This window comes from Glycine max, chromosome 11 (genome assembly GCF_000004515.6).
Source record: "Glycine max cultivar Williams 82 chromosome 11, Glycine_max_v4.0, whole genome shotgun sequence".
NCBI lineage: Eukaryota > Viridiplantae > Streptophyta > Magnoliopsida > Fabales > Fabaceae > Glycine > Glycine max.
This window is the reverse complement of record NC_038247.2, coordinates 15,111,951-15,127,572: the sequence shown is the minus strand read 5'-3', so window position 1 is coordinate 15,127,572 and position 15,622 is coordinate 15,111,951. Positions and strand designations below refer to the sequence as shown.

Below are 15,622 nucleotides of genomic sequence, written 5' to 3'. Positions count from 1 at the left end.
CCCATAGTGGATTGAACTAATTGAAATTTGTAGAAATATCTTGACCACCACTCAGCAGCCTAAGGTCTTAATTAAGTTAATATCAAACTAAAAAAGAGTATTATATAAACAAATGAAGAAAAGATAGTCAAACCATTATCTCTTTTAAACTTACACAACAGCCACTTGCAATTCTCAAGCTCGCCCAGCTTTTATACTTTTCAACCAAAACCCCAACTTCAACCCCACACACTTATATCATGCATTACTTATCAAAGAATGAATAAGGAGCCAACTTTAAACCATGATGTTTACATGCATCCTCTTCCCACGCGTGAATTCAATGCCTGCACATGTCCTAGCTAGACACGTGTGGCCTATCTTAGGTAGCTAGCAAAGAATCCATTGCCATGAAACAATACTTTGTGTAGACACAATCAATGAAAAGAAGAAAATATAAACATAGCTCCGGCATGGATATTACCATAAAATTTTAAGTGAAAAGAGTGAATCATGACAATTAAATCAAATCATAAAATATTGGAATTAAATCACAAAGTTGTGTGACTTTTTAAGTACATAATTATGTGATTATTAAATAATTATTAATCTAAATTATCCATCTATAGATGTAGGGTTTAGATTTAATCTTCTTTGGCGTACCAGCACACCTTATGTGTACAATGGTATTGCGGCTGCATTCACCGGCTCTTTTGAACGATGAGGGGGCTCCGGTGAGAGGGAGAAGGTTCAGAGACGGCAGGAGTGGTACTAACCTTGTGAGGAAATGCTTCTTTGCAGATCTCATTGAAGGCCTTAACAATGACGTGGTGGTGACACTGCGCATTCAGCTGAAGAAAGCATTGCAAAAGGTCTTGAAGATCGTCCTCTGACTCGATCTCCTTTTCAAAGATCATTTGGAGCATGGAATGCCTGAAATCATGATACGGATTCGACGAATCCTTCTCAATCGCCACGCTATTCACAAGGGGGCTTCGTTTGAGTACAACGTTGTCGTCGTTGTTGTTGTTGTTGTGATCGTGAAATGTCTCGGATTCGGAGATTGTGGTGGAAGTGAACTCCTCTTCATCAACTTGCTCAGGGGAAGTGGTGGAAGAAGCCATGCTGCTAAGGTTGTGGTTGTTGTTGTTGTTGTTGTTAGCCTTTTGGTGAATGTGTGTTGTTTTGGATTTTGGTGTTGGCTCGTGCACTTCAGAGGATTTTGTTTTGCTGCAACCACAGCTTCCGTTTGCTGTGAACACGGTTCTAAGAAGGCTTTTCTTATTGGAAGACATTAACCTCGTAAGTTGGTTGACATACACAAATAGGGGTAGTAATATATAGAATGGGAAAAACAGAGAAAACAGAGGACTCTGTTTTTGAGGTATGAGAATGGACCAAAGTAGAAGTTCGATATGCTGAGGTAAGTAAATGGGGGGTGTTGGTAGGATTTCTTTTCAAACTAACTCTGTGGTGAGTTTTGATAAACTGAGAGATACAAAGCGGATAGAGTGGTCAATTAAATTAGTGTGCTTGGAGAGAAAGGTGGGTTTGGGGTTACATGGGAGTCTCTTTCGGAAATGTTTGGTGAAAAAATGGGTTGGAGTTTAAAAGGGGTTTTATGAAGGTATTTGACTTGACGTAGGAGTAAAAGTGATTAATCATTTGGATCAATCTTCCGGAAGAAAAAAATCATCACGATGACTTTCTTCTTTTGGGTTTGTTTTCAATAATTAAGGAGTTAAATTTCAAATGATTAAGTATTGAAAAATTAGTTATTATTTTATGTTATCATTTATAAAAAAAAATTGTTAATTTTTATAATAATTATTTTAAAAGTTATATCTATCATGTTTTTTATTTATTTATTGATAGTGTAATCTTTTATGCTAATCATACATAAAAATTAAACTCTTAAATATTCAATAAAAATTTGATATTTTTTTATATATGATATATTATTAATGTAAACATGTTTTACTATATCCACTAATTAAAAGTTATGGTAGGTATGATTTTTAAAGCAATTATAAAAGAATTAATATTTTCAAATACAATGAAGGTTTCCATAAAATTCTATAATATTTCCAATTACGGCTATACTACATAGTTCATGTACCAAAAAATACTACGATATATTGTAAAAAAAATAAAAAAAAAATACTACGATAGTTCAATAAAACAGAGAACTGTTAATTTTCAAATAGTAGTAATGCCGTCCTTACGTTATTGAATTTATAATAAACTTCTTGCGTAATAAAAATACGAAAATTACTTATTCTGAATAGGAATACTCTTTTGTTAATAAAGTTGGCTTCCAAGGAAACAAACTAATACTACTATTTTATAGACTTATTTGAATCCTAAATTGTTTTTTCCTCCATCGGACTTACTTCTACCAATATGTTTCTCTTTTGTTTTTTTTTTTTCTGCTCAAGTTTTGTTTGTATTTGGTGTCTAACACCGGGGAGCATGAAAATATTTTTTTTATCGTAGGTTAGAGATTTTATGAATGTTTCTTAATTTTTTGTTAAAAATTAATCTCGTTTATAATGCGTGACTATCATTTTTTTAAATAATACATAAGATAAAGATGAGAATCGAATATCTTGTTTATAATGCGTAACTATCATTTTTTTAAATAATATATAAGATAATACGAATTATTTTATTAAATGAATTATTCTTTCACATACAGGTAAACGTAAACGCAGACGTATGGAAATATTTTTATAAATAATTTAAATTACTTCAACTAGAGATATGTAAAACATAGTTTTATGTATTTATTTAGACAAAAATCTGCAGCTTTATTTCACAACAAGCTATTATTCAAAATTGCCGTAACCAAATATGGCACCAGAAGTTTTAGTCAAATAAATGATTTGGTATCAGTGGATAATCAAGATAGTTGATTAAACCTATTTTGTTCAATGACACATTCTATCGTACAATTGCTTTGTAGCACAGTAAAACAGAATAAAATGCCTTTTTGTGTCATTTATTCAACCATTTGCCACTTGGTGCTATAAATGTTAGCATACTACTTAGACGCTATAGTATTTTGTGCCGGTTATAATTAAAATATTACAACATACTGAAGTCACCAATTTTGCTCTTTCTGGTTGCTTTTTTTTTTTTTTTACGATTCTCTGGTCGCTTTATATTGCTAAAAAACTTGAGTTGCATATTAAATTTACAAGATGATTACATGTTCGTCAACAACTATAATATAGAAAGCATTTCTTCAATAGTACTATAGAAAGACTAGAAAAAAAAAAATAAAAAAATCCGTAAGTTTTCACGTAGACCTCCTTCCATCATTTGCTCTTTTTTTTAGTGGAGAAATAATAGGTCTTGCCGTCTTGTCCATAACTCACTTTGAGTCTTGACATTGAAGTCCCACTAACTTGCTTCTTTATTAGATGCATGAACATTTTGTTCATTGATTATGCCATCAGGGCTAAAAATATTCAATCACGCGTTTATATGATGTTCATGTGTATGGAAGATTTACCACGTGGATGGAAACTGAATTTCTAAATTGAATTGTAGGCCAATAAATTAATTAATTGGATACAAGGAGCGCATTGTGCTTATTGGAAGATCAATTTTAAACCATCTGAAGTTGTAGCAGTAGTACAAGGAACTTTAAGAAACAAAGCTCTAACGCAATTATGCCACCAACTTTCTCTTGCATGTTAAGCTTTACATTTAATCCGTTGGAGCTAGTCTACCAAACATAACCTTATAATATGGCATCATTTTCAATTCAAATTTCAGAACAAACACATTGAGGAATACGAAACAATTTTTTAGCGGCAGATTTTCATTAATTAATTATCTCATCCTAATATGAAAGAAAGTTTAGCGTAGTATGAAAAGAAATTTATTTGAAATAACTTCTCAAAACATTTTTATCACAAATTACACATGCAGTGAAGCCTAATTTAAGATAAATTTCTGCATATCAATCCACATATGGAAATTCTAATGATGACATCGAGTCATGATACAAAGAGTTTTTTATAAAAAGAATTTGAACGAAAACATGTAGGTTTAAAACTCATTTCTTCCAAGTTTTTGATATTTATAAACATTAATCTCTAAGTGTCTATTGTTTCTAAACAAATAGATTTTTTCATTTGAAGTTTATGATTGTTGGAATATTCAATGCACATTAAATATACATGTTTCTTCATGTTGAAAAACTACTTTTGTTGGCTTTGGTGTTGAGTATTACTCCTTCCGGTTCTATATATTAGTCACTTTCAACTAAATCATCCAGATCAAAGAAGGGAAGTTAAGCCAATAAATATGTCTGAAAATAAAATAAGTTTTCAATTATACCCTAACATAATTACACATCCAACTAATTTCACTAATAACTAATTAAATGCTTAGCCTAAATTATCATCTCATATTCTCTCTCTTCCATGCCATTATTAATATTCATCTATTACTCTACTATCTCCATTAATGGATATGGACCAATAGCAAGACAGAATTGGAAAATCATTATTAATAGGTTAGTTGGTGACTTATAAATATGATCAAATATTTCTTTTAAAATGTGATTAATATATAAGATCGGAGGGGAGTACAACATAAAATCACTTCTTTTTGAGTCAGAACATGTTTGTCATTGTAGAGCATATTTTTTTTATGTTGTTTGACAACTTTTAGAACTTGAACTTCAATTATTCTTCTTGGGATTCGACATGTCCTAGGAGAAAGTCTTATGAGACGGTTTTTATAAAATGAATTTCAAACATAAAGTATTAAATGAAATTCTAAATATCATATTTTATGTTGTATCAGATAATGATTTAGTTGTGCTTCTGTTTGAAGTATAAGACGTAGGATCATAATTCATAAAATATAATTTGATATCACATAATATGTAACTTTTAACATTTGTATTTATTTACATATACTCAAAATAATTAAAAATCTTGATTCATCTTAAGACACAAATCTTTCGTTGCAGGCGTGCATAGCATATTATCAAGGCATCCTTTATTTGCTAGTTTATTAACTAAAGGCATATATTAATTAATGTTCTAAAGGCATTGCTTAAAAAAATAAAAATATAAAGGAAAATTTTCATAAGAATTTGTATAAATTACTTTTTTTAAATGCGCTCCTATATGATTTTAATATAAAAAAATTATCATCTTAATTTTTTAACCAATAATCACTGCCTATAGGAAAAACTATTGATATACAAGAATAATATAAAATAGGTTGAATATGGAGATTAATTATACATTTTAGTTTTAATTTTAAAAAAATAGTTTTCATCCATTTAATTTTTAAAAATAATTCCTATCATATTTATTAATAAATATAGCATTTATTTAGACTATATATAATTTTTAAATAATTATGGATGAGATATATCTAAATGCATATTACATCGTTATTAAATAATAAAAAAATAATTTCATTAAAATTATAATTAACAAATAAAATAAAAATCTAAAATAAAATCTTTCATTTTCATAAATAAATTTATTAATGTACACTCATTTATATTTTAAAATTTTAAAAATTACATTTTGAGGGTATTTAAAAAAATAAAGTTATAACTTGATAAACTACTTTTTTTAATAGTTGGATTTTTTTTTTTAAATGCCAAGGAAAATATTAGTAAGAAACAATTGGATATAACAACACTCGTTTTTTTAAAATGGGTATTTTAGCAAGTTACAGTCTGAATGTATTTTAAAAGAATTAAAGTCCTGATTTACTAAAACATTTTTTTTAAAAAATAAGTAAGTATATGTTAACAAATTTCATTTTTCTTTATTCATAGGAGAAACTGAAGACCGGTATCAAGATTTATAATAATTCACTTATTTTTATTAATAAATTTCATTTACAAAAATTAAAAGCATATTTGAATCTATGAAAAAAAATAAGGTGCACAAATTGGACAAAGATGAGCCAGTGAAGTAATTGTGCCAGATTGCGTGGTACGTGTCACTCACTTTCCATGACCATAAATTTCAAGCCACGTGACATGGCTACATTCTCTTCTTGTTGGGCTTAATTTTGAAGCCCATTGCAATGAACAAAGAAGAGTTTTGCCACTACGAGTTCATGACATCCTCAGCAACAAATAACCGGGGCGTTGCTACACTCACATGCAAAATTGCCGGTACATCTAGTAATTATGTGTGATTCTCATTTTCTCTTTTCATAAAATTGATACGGATTGGATAATCCATAAGCCTCATATAAATTAGTCAATATGTTATGTGGTTTAAGGATTGGGCTTAAGGATTTTCCAATCCGTAAGTGATCCAAGCAATTTTTTTAATTTTTTTCAAAAATATATTTTATGAATTAATTTAAAATTAATGACCCAAATAGAAATCAAACTTGTAACTTTCGTGTCATTAGCACAATGTTCTAACCAACTAAGTTAATAGGTCAATTATGTTATAAAATAATTAATGTCGTTATATATAATACTAAAATTTCTAATATATATTTAATGCTCATGTATATGAATTTTTATGAAATCTATGATTTTTATTTAAAATTTATATATGTAAAAAATACATTATTAGATCAAAATCAATTATAATAAAGTCAAAAAATACATTAATGGATTTATATTAATAAACACATGATTTTTATTTACAATTTATATATGTAAACATATTAATTATTATATCAAAATTAATTGTCACAAAATTTATTATTTAAACTTTCATGCATATTAAATATACATTAAAAAATTTAGTGTTATATATAACGATATTAATTATTTTATAATATAATTGACTTAGTAATTTAGTTGTTTAAAATGTGTTTGATTCTTATTTGGATCATTAATTTTAAATTAATTCATAAAATATATTTTTTTAAAAATTATAAAAAAAAAATCATTTGACCCACTTACTGATTGGGTGTAGAAACGCCCAAACAACCGTGGTGTAGTGCGGACTGAAAAAAAAACAACTAATTATAAAACTGATATTTTGTCCAATCATTATCGTTTACTATCTTTTTTCCCGCATAACACTTTTTTGTGTCTCAAATTTCCCATTTTTTTTTTCTGCTTTCAGTTTTGATCATTCATCACACAACAAGTTCTTCGATTGTTAGGTACAAGATTCGTGAGGGGCCAGCAATGACCACATCTCTTCTACTCCCATCTCCTTCCTGTGCTTCTATACTGAGCAAAGGGACTAACAGAATTTGCACTCGTGCTTCATTTCACACTCTTAAATCCCATGTGAAGAAGGGCTTCAGAGTTAGAGCACTTAAAGAAAAGACAGAGGAAATTGAAAGTCCTTCTCAACAATCTTCACCTGAAGAAGTTACAAAGAAGTATGGCCTTGAAGCTGGTCTTTGGCAGGTGCCCATTTCTTTTTTCTCGTCTATTTTTTCTTAACTAGGAGTGTAAGGTAGCTCAAAGATTCCAACTTTATAAATCAAAGGTTTCTTGTTTTGGGGGTGTTTCATTTTTGTGTGTAATTGTTGATAAAGCTACCTTTTTTTCTTGGCTTGAATGCAAAGTGTGTATTGTTGGTTCCCACTCTATTAAGTATGTTGCAAAAAAGAAGCACAATTTGGATTGAGTTTAGAGAAAGTCATAAGTATAGTTGAAGGATATGCCAATATATGATTTTGTTGCTGAATTTTTCCAATAAAGAAAACAGAAACCTTGTGGGTAAAAAAGTCTTTGAACAGTGAGGCAAAATGACTAGTTTTGCTAGTCAAATTGAATTCGAGTTGCTTCCTTGATGCAGATAATGTTGTGTTAGTAGATGCCACTTGATCGAAGTTTTGTTTTTTAAGTCATAGCCTATTAAGCTTCTGCTTATGTGTTTATCCCTGAATTGTGTAGGTTTTCTTTCCTTTCCTTACTTTGGCCTCATGTTTTTTTTTTCTCCTACTTTTGGGGAGCAAAAGCAAATGATGGGTTTTGGGTGAAATTTTGTCTTTAAGGAATGTTAAGTGCCTCTTTTTTTAAAATGAAAATTATGGTCTTTTGCAGATTTTCAGCTCAAAAGAGGAAGGAAAGGATAATTCTGAACAACAGAAATCAAAAGGTGATCAAGCCAAGGAATTGCTAGCAAAATATGGAGGAGCATACTTAGCCACCTCCATTACTCTGTCATTGATCTCTTTCGCACTATGTTATGCATTAATTAGCGCTGGAATTGATGTACAATCTTTACTGCAGAAGGTGCAACACAAACTAAACCTAATGTAGATTGCAATCAAATTGAAAACAAAACAATTGCTTCGGATTAATAAATTGCGTGTTTATCCTCAGGTTGGAATCTCAACTGATGCGACTGGAGAGAAAGTTGGTACCTTTGCATTGGCATATGCTGCACATAAAGCTGCATCTCCAATTAGGTTTCCACCCACAGTAGCTCTTACCCCAATTTTAGCTGGTTGGATTGGAAAGAAAGTTGAGAAAGATAAGTAGCTTGTAGTGGTACCTTCAAATAACAATGTTCCCTTGTAATATGCTTCTCTACATAGTATTTTCAAATGAACATTTATTTTCCACCCTTCTGGTCATGTACATCCTTATTATTACTTTACGATAATGAAAATGATGTTTAAAAATAATAAACAGTCTATTCGCCAAGTGTACGTCACCAACATTGCTATAATTCGCTTGCATGATTGCATTCTCCATTTAACTAGAATTGCTATATGGCTGACTAGCAAGTTACTGGTTAGCCACATACATTGGAATATCGAGGGAGGAACAGAGACGCGAGAAGGTAATTACCAAGTCGCAAAGAAACGGAATGATCACAGATGAAATTTGTCATTTCACCAACATTGCAAGCATTGCAACTATTGAAATGGATGAATAGTTACAGGTGATAACATTGCCTGGGTGCATAACTCTTTCAATTTGCATGCCTAAGTGTTTTTATTAATGCTTGCCAAACACAAGACATCGAGCTAAGTACACTAGAAAACCAAGACTTAGGGTTATGTAATATACAAAGATGGTTCAGCAAAGCAGCAAGACTTTTATCTTGAACTAAGGTCGCTTAGAGGTAATGTAATATTTACAGTACAATGAGCCAGTTGATTGGCCACTCAGTTCCTCGATCGAACTTCATGGAGAAACATGAGAAAGCATCTTCATGGAACCTTCAATCCAACCTCTGGCACCATGTAGAGAGGATATGAAAGGGAGATGGCTGGATGTCATAGGTTCTCAGCAGGAAAAGGAACACCACGTTCAATTTTGTATTCACAATGCATCCTTTGGAAGCTTCAACCTCCAGTAGATTTAGGTGCAGAAGACACTTCATCTACATTTGAAGGATGACTTGGGGTCGCAGTGTTCTCGCGAGTCATGCAATAATCTTCTTGGAGTGGTTCCAGTTCATTCCATTCAACTCCAGCTGTAAATGTAACAAAGAAGTTTCAGAACATCATCAAGCCTTGGGGTGTGTGTGTAAGAGTACGTGATATATCTAAAGAATGAAATAGAGGCTAAGGAGTTTAGAGAGAGTACGTTCTGTTCTCCACATGTCAGTTATACTAACGTCGGCATCTGATAAAAGCCAATAATCAGCTTCACTCTGCAAAGAGAAAGAAAAGTTTCGCATAAGCTCCAACACTAGCTCATTCAGTTCTTTGATCAGAAACGATACTGACTTATGCTTAAAAGTTACAACAAAGAAACATGCAACAATTTATAACCCCCTAATAGATCTGCGTACAAATCTGAAAGATAACCACCTACAGCTTGAGACTTTGTTGGCATAGTCCATAAGATACACTCTTCCCTCACAATTTGCAATAGATGAATTCTAACACTAGAATCATAATGCATAAAACAAATGTCTCATAGACTGAGGTGATACTTACAGCAACATCAGAAGGAACAATCTTCATGATCCCACTCACAAAATCCTGGGAGGTAGTAAAATCTGAACTAGGCCCAGGAGCTTCTTGTCCCTGCACTTCTATGTCCTTCCCTCTATCCTCCGGGACCACTGTTGATTGATGTTTAGTACCATCTGGACTGGATGGAAGTTTGGGTGCAACATCAACACCATTAATCTCTTCAAACTTTTCTTCAAATTGACTAAAATGGCAAAGAAAAAAGGAGAGGTCAGGAATCCTGAATTTATTACATGTTGCAATTGTGAAGCACCATTGTCTCATCTAGCATTGTCATCTGATCATAAACCCTTTAGGTAAATGACTTTAGAACCATGAAAAAAAATACCTAACAAGGTAAAGATCTATTGGGCCCATTGTGCTTCTGAGGACTATCCTGTATCTCCTCTGCGGATAATCAACAGCCTAATAGAAAAAGGGGGATTTTCATTTACAAAGATGCATGTGATATTTATTATATAACTTCTACTTAACTCTTCATGCCCTCTCAAATTACCTCGTCAGGATCAGGGACCTCCAATGTGGTTCCATGAGGAGCTTTAATAGCTATTAAGGTTTCATTCTGGCAGAGTAAAGACAAAGGGTTCGGTAAACATCCCAAAAAAAAATATTGTGATGCAAAGAACATAGACGAAGAAACCTACCTGGAAGCAGGGCAAATTCTTTATATCCTCCTCAGTAACAAAAAGCAACCTATGAAGGTGGAAATAGATTAAAGAAAAACACATCAAATATAGTTATGCACATAAAATAGAGGCCAAATAACACAAAGATGGATAAAGGCAAATAAATATTACTTGTCATTATTTTCATCTTCACTAAGATCTCGCAGTCTTTCTTGCATCTCCCTGCAATAATTAAAAAACTTTAGTATAGATAACAAAAAAGAATGAAATAATTCAATAAAGATGAATAACCTAACGCATGGCACCCAAACCTTATTTGTTCATCTAACTGGCGCTCCTTCATTGTTAAATTTTCAACTTCTGCCTGCAGATGAGAAACAAAAAGAAATCAAATGCCAACGAAATTTCAGGAATTAATATTATCATTGAAATGTAATATATAAGATAAATTATATAAACATAAATTCAATCACAATACCCATTGCAAAGCAAATTACTGAAATTCAAGTCAGAAGGTCTGTAATTTATTTCGATCAATAAAATGTTTCACAAGCTGTCTACATAAAAATGATTTGACAACAAGCTTCAGCATGAAAACAGGAAGTTTATAGACAGGAAATCATAAATTGAATATATCATCAGGCTTCATATCTTCCAAAGAAACCCTTTCCATGCTAATTCCAAGCAGAAAATTGAATCATTCCTAACCTGTAAACTAGGAAAACTATCATCAGCCTCACCCGGTCTTGAAACATCCAGTCCCCTGACCAATCATCAAAGGAGTCAGTAAAGAGTTTCAAACTTTCAATACCTCGGAAAACAAATATGCAAGGACAGGTGTATAGAAATTCCTACTTCCATTGAATTCGGTTCTTGAGTTTCTTTTCTATAAGTCCAATCCCTTCAAGAACATTTGTTATATCATATATCCTCCTCTTTTGCACCTGCAGATACCAAAAAGAAAATAATCAAATAATCAAACTTTACAGCTTGGAATCATTTGAGCAGATGAAACTATATAAACCTCTAATGTGTCAGCAGCTTTATTCAGATCAAGGATACCATCCTCAGCTTGTTTGATCAAATTGATGAACTTCTTTGTCAACAGACCTATTTTTCAATGAAAATGATAAATACAATAATTAAAAAACATATAGCAACTTCATTTTGTCAGAAAAACTAACACATAAAACAGAAGGCAAATTACACTTTATCCACCAGTAGTTTCACCATTTTCTGATAAAGCCACCTGACTTTTTTGTAACTGAACCCTCCTCAACTTTAGTTTAACTTAAAATCATTAGCTACAGTTAACTTCAATGGCAATTTAACATTTACTCAACCTATCGGTCTAGGGCATGATTGGTTGGTTTGATTCAAAAACCTGAGACAAACTGTAATTAAACTAATTACAGAATCAGTTTATAAACCACACCGCATTTAAAAACCAGTAGTTCAAACTGAAATTAAAACTAGCTTTTTCATTTGGTTAACCAGTTCATCAACATAACCATGGGTATGATCCTTTACAGTTTCCATTATGATGCTGTGCAGAAGAATGTTGATGGATGTGCAGCGAATCAATTGTGCTACCTTTCTACTCAAAACTACACAAAAATTGGATAGTGGTGACTGTTCAGACCTCTGCATCCACCATTTGCAGCGAAAAACACAATAAAAGAGTGGGCTGGCAGCACTGGATCTGCCTCAGACATCAGATCCTTGCCACTAACAGCAACAGTTATTCTTTGGATTAGCCACAAGTTGAACATTTTAGGATGTCCTTCAATATGGAGGATAGAAGTGACAGATGGTAGCAGAGCAGGACCAGGTTGTGCCTCTGGGTAGTGGCAGAGGAATAATGTGTTTTAGGAGGTTTTGGCAAAGTTGAGTGTTAGAAATTTGATTAGCTCAGTTTAGTTAAATACAGTTAACTGTATCAGACTTGAGAGTAGTTATCCAAACTGCTTTTAAGATAGAAACCAGTTTGGTGGTTATTAGAATGCTATTACAATTTGGTTAGTCTTGGTCTGGTTCGGGTTAAGTCTGCAATTCAGTTTGGTGGTTAGTGGTTCTATGCCCACCTTTATGCACCTCCTAAAGTTAGTTTTTTTTCCCCCATAACTTCAGAGGGGTAGGTTGTGAAAATATTATACTATGACAAGATAGTGTGTAACATAAACAACTCGTGTAAATGTTATTTGAAAAGTTAATATTTTCAACTTAAACCAAAGTTCATATATGTGTGTGTGTGTGTGACAGTTCAAAAAGAAACTTTGTATATGTAAATTAAGTTATAAACCAATATTTTCTACTTTTAGTATATATATAAACTACAAGTTAAGAGGGGTACACAAAAAGGTTGAGGCTGTTAATTGAAAAAGGATGAAACCAGAAGGGATCAAAGTGTAATTTGCACCATAAAGAATTGAATAACAATAAAACCCTGGTGATCAACAATGAACTATCAAAAGCTATAATACCTAAAGAGCTGTCATAACGACATGGACCAGCAGGAGTGAGATTATTGCCTGAAGGAGAACCTGCCAAGTTTACACAAAAAATAAGTATCAGAATTATTCACACACTAAAATTGACCGGTAAAGGAATGATGGAGTGTGTTAGTTGACAGCCAACCAAAATATTCTTTTACCAGAATTTTCTTCAGATATTTACAAAAAATAAAAATATATAAACTTATTATACAAAGTTTGGAAGATGATATTAACCAATATTTGAGCCTGGGGTCTGAGTTCCAAGTCTGTTGCCCTTTGTCAGCCTAAAGGATTTGCCTCCCTTCCCCGTCTTTCCTGATACAGGTGTCTGAAAAGGACTATTAGCTGCTTCAGTGAATCCAGGAGTCATCCTATCACCGGAATCAGCTTCAAAATCAGCCGCTTCACTCTTCCGCTTCAGTTGCTGAAATGTGAAAATATAATCATTGCAATCAATAGAAATGATAATAAACAGAAGAAGTTAGAATGGTAAGAAATACATTTTCACAAATAAATCACATACCATAATCATCAGACCAAAATGTACAATCTATATTTAGGTCCAAAGCATTGCAAGATAATTGTAAAGCAGTATTTACTTTGTAAAGATGCCAATAGAGTTTTTAAAAGAGAAAGAATATAAAAGCTGCATTTATAACAATTGGCAGGTCAATCCATCACAAGACTATGCATAATTAATTTTTTCACATGATCACTTAATGTGAAACCCTCAGAAGCCCCAAACACAAAAGGGTTAGGCATGACACATGCACAAATATGTACAACTTCTTTCATCTGACAGTATGAAAGGAGCCCCAAAGAAATGCATCATGGCCAAATTCAGAATTCCTAACCGAAGAACATATGGATAGAGCAACTCATTAGTGGTCAAATGCCCAATAACCTATGCATTTTGCAGGCCCCTACTTAAATCTTAGGTTGAATAAAATGATTCAACTTAAAAATAACCAGGCCAAAAGAAAAAAATGAGCACATAAACTCAATGGGGCCTTCCATAAACACTTCAAAGCAGCTAAGACAACCAATATGTTTCCCTCTCACTCACTACTTTCCTCCTGAAACTGACCTGACCAATTTACAATCACATCATGAACTCAACTTCTGGATAATCAACAAGCACATCCTCTCAAGTTCCTAATTGCTCTAGTACCAAACCCAAAAAGTTCATATCACTGAAGAGACTAAACAGAAGAAACAGTTTATCACCTTCTATAAAAGATATTAAACAATTTATATGTGTGTGTGTGTGTGTGTGTGTGTGTGTGTGTGTGTATAAAAGCACATATAATCTCTCCCATACCTTAATCACAATTACCAGTTATTAAACCCCAAGTTACAATTTAGCTCCAATAAACTAATTTATCGGCTAATTCAAAAAAATTAACAACTCAGTAACTAATTAAACCCTTGAATTGAGCAGATCTCTAGTTCTCCACAAAGTCCTCGAGCCACGAACACTAAACCACAAAACCCACTCCAACAACTCAACAGCGACAAAAAAAAAAAAAAAAAACACAAAAAAAGACCGAAAATTTTTAGAGAATGAAAACGAAACTAACGGGAGTCTTGACGACGATGGCTTCGGCGGCGTCATGGCGTTGGTCGGGGGCAAAGCGGTGGTAGTCTCCGGCGGCGACGAAGGGAGGTTTCATAGAGGAGAACGGGAGTTGGCGTTTCATGGAGTGCATGATCTGGTCCGGCGGTTTAGAGGCGCCGGCGCCGGCGGGGGGAGCGCGCGAGGCCGACATGCGCCGGGCGGCGATCGGCGGCGGAGGGGGTCGGAGGGTTGGGGGCGGGAATTTGGGGGAATCGGAAGAGGGAATGGCGGAGATCTGATCGTTTGGCGAGTCGGAAAATGAAAAAAGCGGGAGAGAGAAAGAGAGCAGAAAACGAGGGAAAGAGGAAGAGAAAGAAAAAGAGAGAGAAGAGGAAGAAGAAGAAGGAGGGAATTTGGTTTAGATATAGATGTGGAGGGAAGCACTTACAATAATTTTCAAATAAATAAATAATATATTATATGTATTTTTTTCTCTCACAACAAGTAAAAAAAATAAAAATGAACCATCTATTATTATTAATTTATTACTACTGTCACTCACAGGTCACAAGTGCAAGACATGCACGATCTGTCTTTGTGAATTTTTATTCAGAATAAATATAGAGATATTATTAAATTAATTAAAGTTAACATTTACGTCAATGCAGAGTAAATTAATAATAATTAAATTTAGCGGGATAAAAATCCAAATGTTCGGATCTGATAGTAACTAATTTTGTCCGGTAAGTATATAATCATGAGATCAATTCATGATTCATATGTAATATATATGAAAAATATTTATTAAAAAAGATTAATTTTTTAAATAGATATGATTATTTCAGAAATTAATCTCTTCTTTTCCACTCAAGATTACTCTGTTAAAAAAAAAACATGATAGTATTGATGTGTCCACTAGTTTGAAGTGAAAGAATAGGAAAAGAGCATATAGAAAATAAAATTATATTATTGATTATACTAATAAGTTTTGATAAACGGAAAGTTAAAAATATATAGATTAAATAAATAAAAAAATATTTATATTCTAAGAAAATGAAATT

General features: G+C 32.6%; 3 protein-coding genes across 3 annotated transcripts; 1 reads left to right on the top strand and 2 right to left on the bottom strand.

The window, feature by feature from the left end:
* Positions 1-680: 680 nt before the first annotated feature.
* On the bottom strand, positions 681-1,274 carry LOC102660065 (transcription repressor OFP6). The gene has a single exon (XM_006591540.1). It carries the CDS (start codon positions 1,272-1,274, stop codon positions 681-683), a length of 594 nt encoding a protein of 197 aa, XP_006591603.1.
* A 5,723-nt stretch (positions 1,275-6,997) lies between these two features.
* On the top strand, positions 6,998-8,580 carry LOC100820351 (uncharacterized). Its single transcript, NM_001255454.2, has 3 exons — positions 6,998-7,351; positions 7,994-8,185; positions 8,276-8,580. The coding sequence occupies exons 1-3, from the start codon at positions 7,124-7,126 to the stop codon at positions 8,432-8,434; spliced, it is 579 nt and encodes a 192-aa protein (NP_001242383.2). The 5' UTR covers positions 6,998-7,123; the 3' UTR covers positions 8,435-8,580.
* A 208-nt stretch (positions 8,581-8,788) lies between these two features.
* Positions 8,789-14,982, bottom strand: LOC100819817 (transcription factor E2FB). Its single transcript, XM_006591003.4, has 14 exons — positions 14,584-14,982; positions 13,238-13,427; positions 12,992-13,051; positions 11,533-11,618; positions 11,364-11,452; positions 11,217-11,271; positions 10,820-10,872; positions 10,680-10,730; positions 10,527-10,575; positions 10,379-10,444; positions 10,211-10,287; positions 9,847-10,066; positions 9,491-9,557; positions 8,789-9,377 (listed from the first exon to the last, which is right to left on the bottom strand). Exons 1-14 carry the CDS (start codon positions 14,770-14,772, stop codon positions 9,247-9,249), a joined length of 1,383 nt encoding a protein of 460 aa, XP_006591066.1. The 5' UTR covers positions 14,773-14,982; the 3' UTR covers positions 8,789-9,246.
* Between the last annotated feature and the right edge of the window lie 640 nt (positions 14,983-15,622).

Excerpts from the sequence above, each read along its gene's own strand:
- LOC100819817 (XM_006591003.4), bottom strand. The coding sequence starts at position 14,772 with ATGTCGGCCTCGCGCGCTCCCCCCGCCGGCGCCGGCGCCTCTAAACCG. Across the intron at positions 13,428-14,583 it reads CCATCGTCGTCAAGACTCCC|CAACTGAAGCGGAAGAGTGA; the intron begins GTTAGTTTCGTT and ends TTCACATTTCAG. Across the intron at positions 9,378-9,490 it reads TGACATGTGGAGAACAGAAC|CTGGAGTTGAATGGAATGAA; the intron begins GTACTCTCTCTA and ends TTACATTTACAG.
- LOC100820351 (NM_001255454.2), top strand. The coding sequence starts at position 7,124 with ATGACCACATCTCTTCTACTCCCATCTCCTTCCTGTGCTTCTATACTG. Across the intron at positions 7,352-7,993 it reads TTGAAGCTGGTCTTTGGCAG|ATTTTCAGCTCAAAAGAGGA; the intron begins GTGCCCATTTCT and ends GGTCTTTTGCAG. Across the intron at positions 8,186-8,275 it reads TACAATCTTTACTGCAGAAG|GTTGGAATCTCAACTGATGC; the intron begins GTGCAACACAAA and ends GTTTATCCTCAG.
- LOC102660065 (XM_006591540.1), bottom strand. The coding sequence starts at position 1,274 with ATGTCTTCCAATAAGAAAAGCCTTCTTAGAACCGTGTTCACAGCAAAC.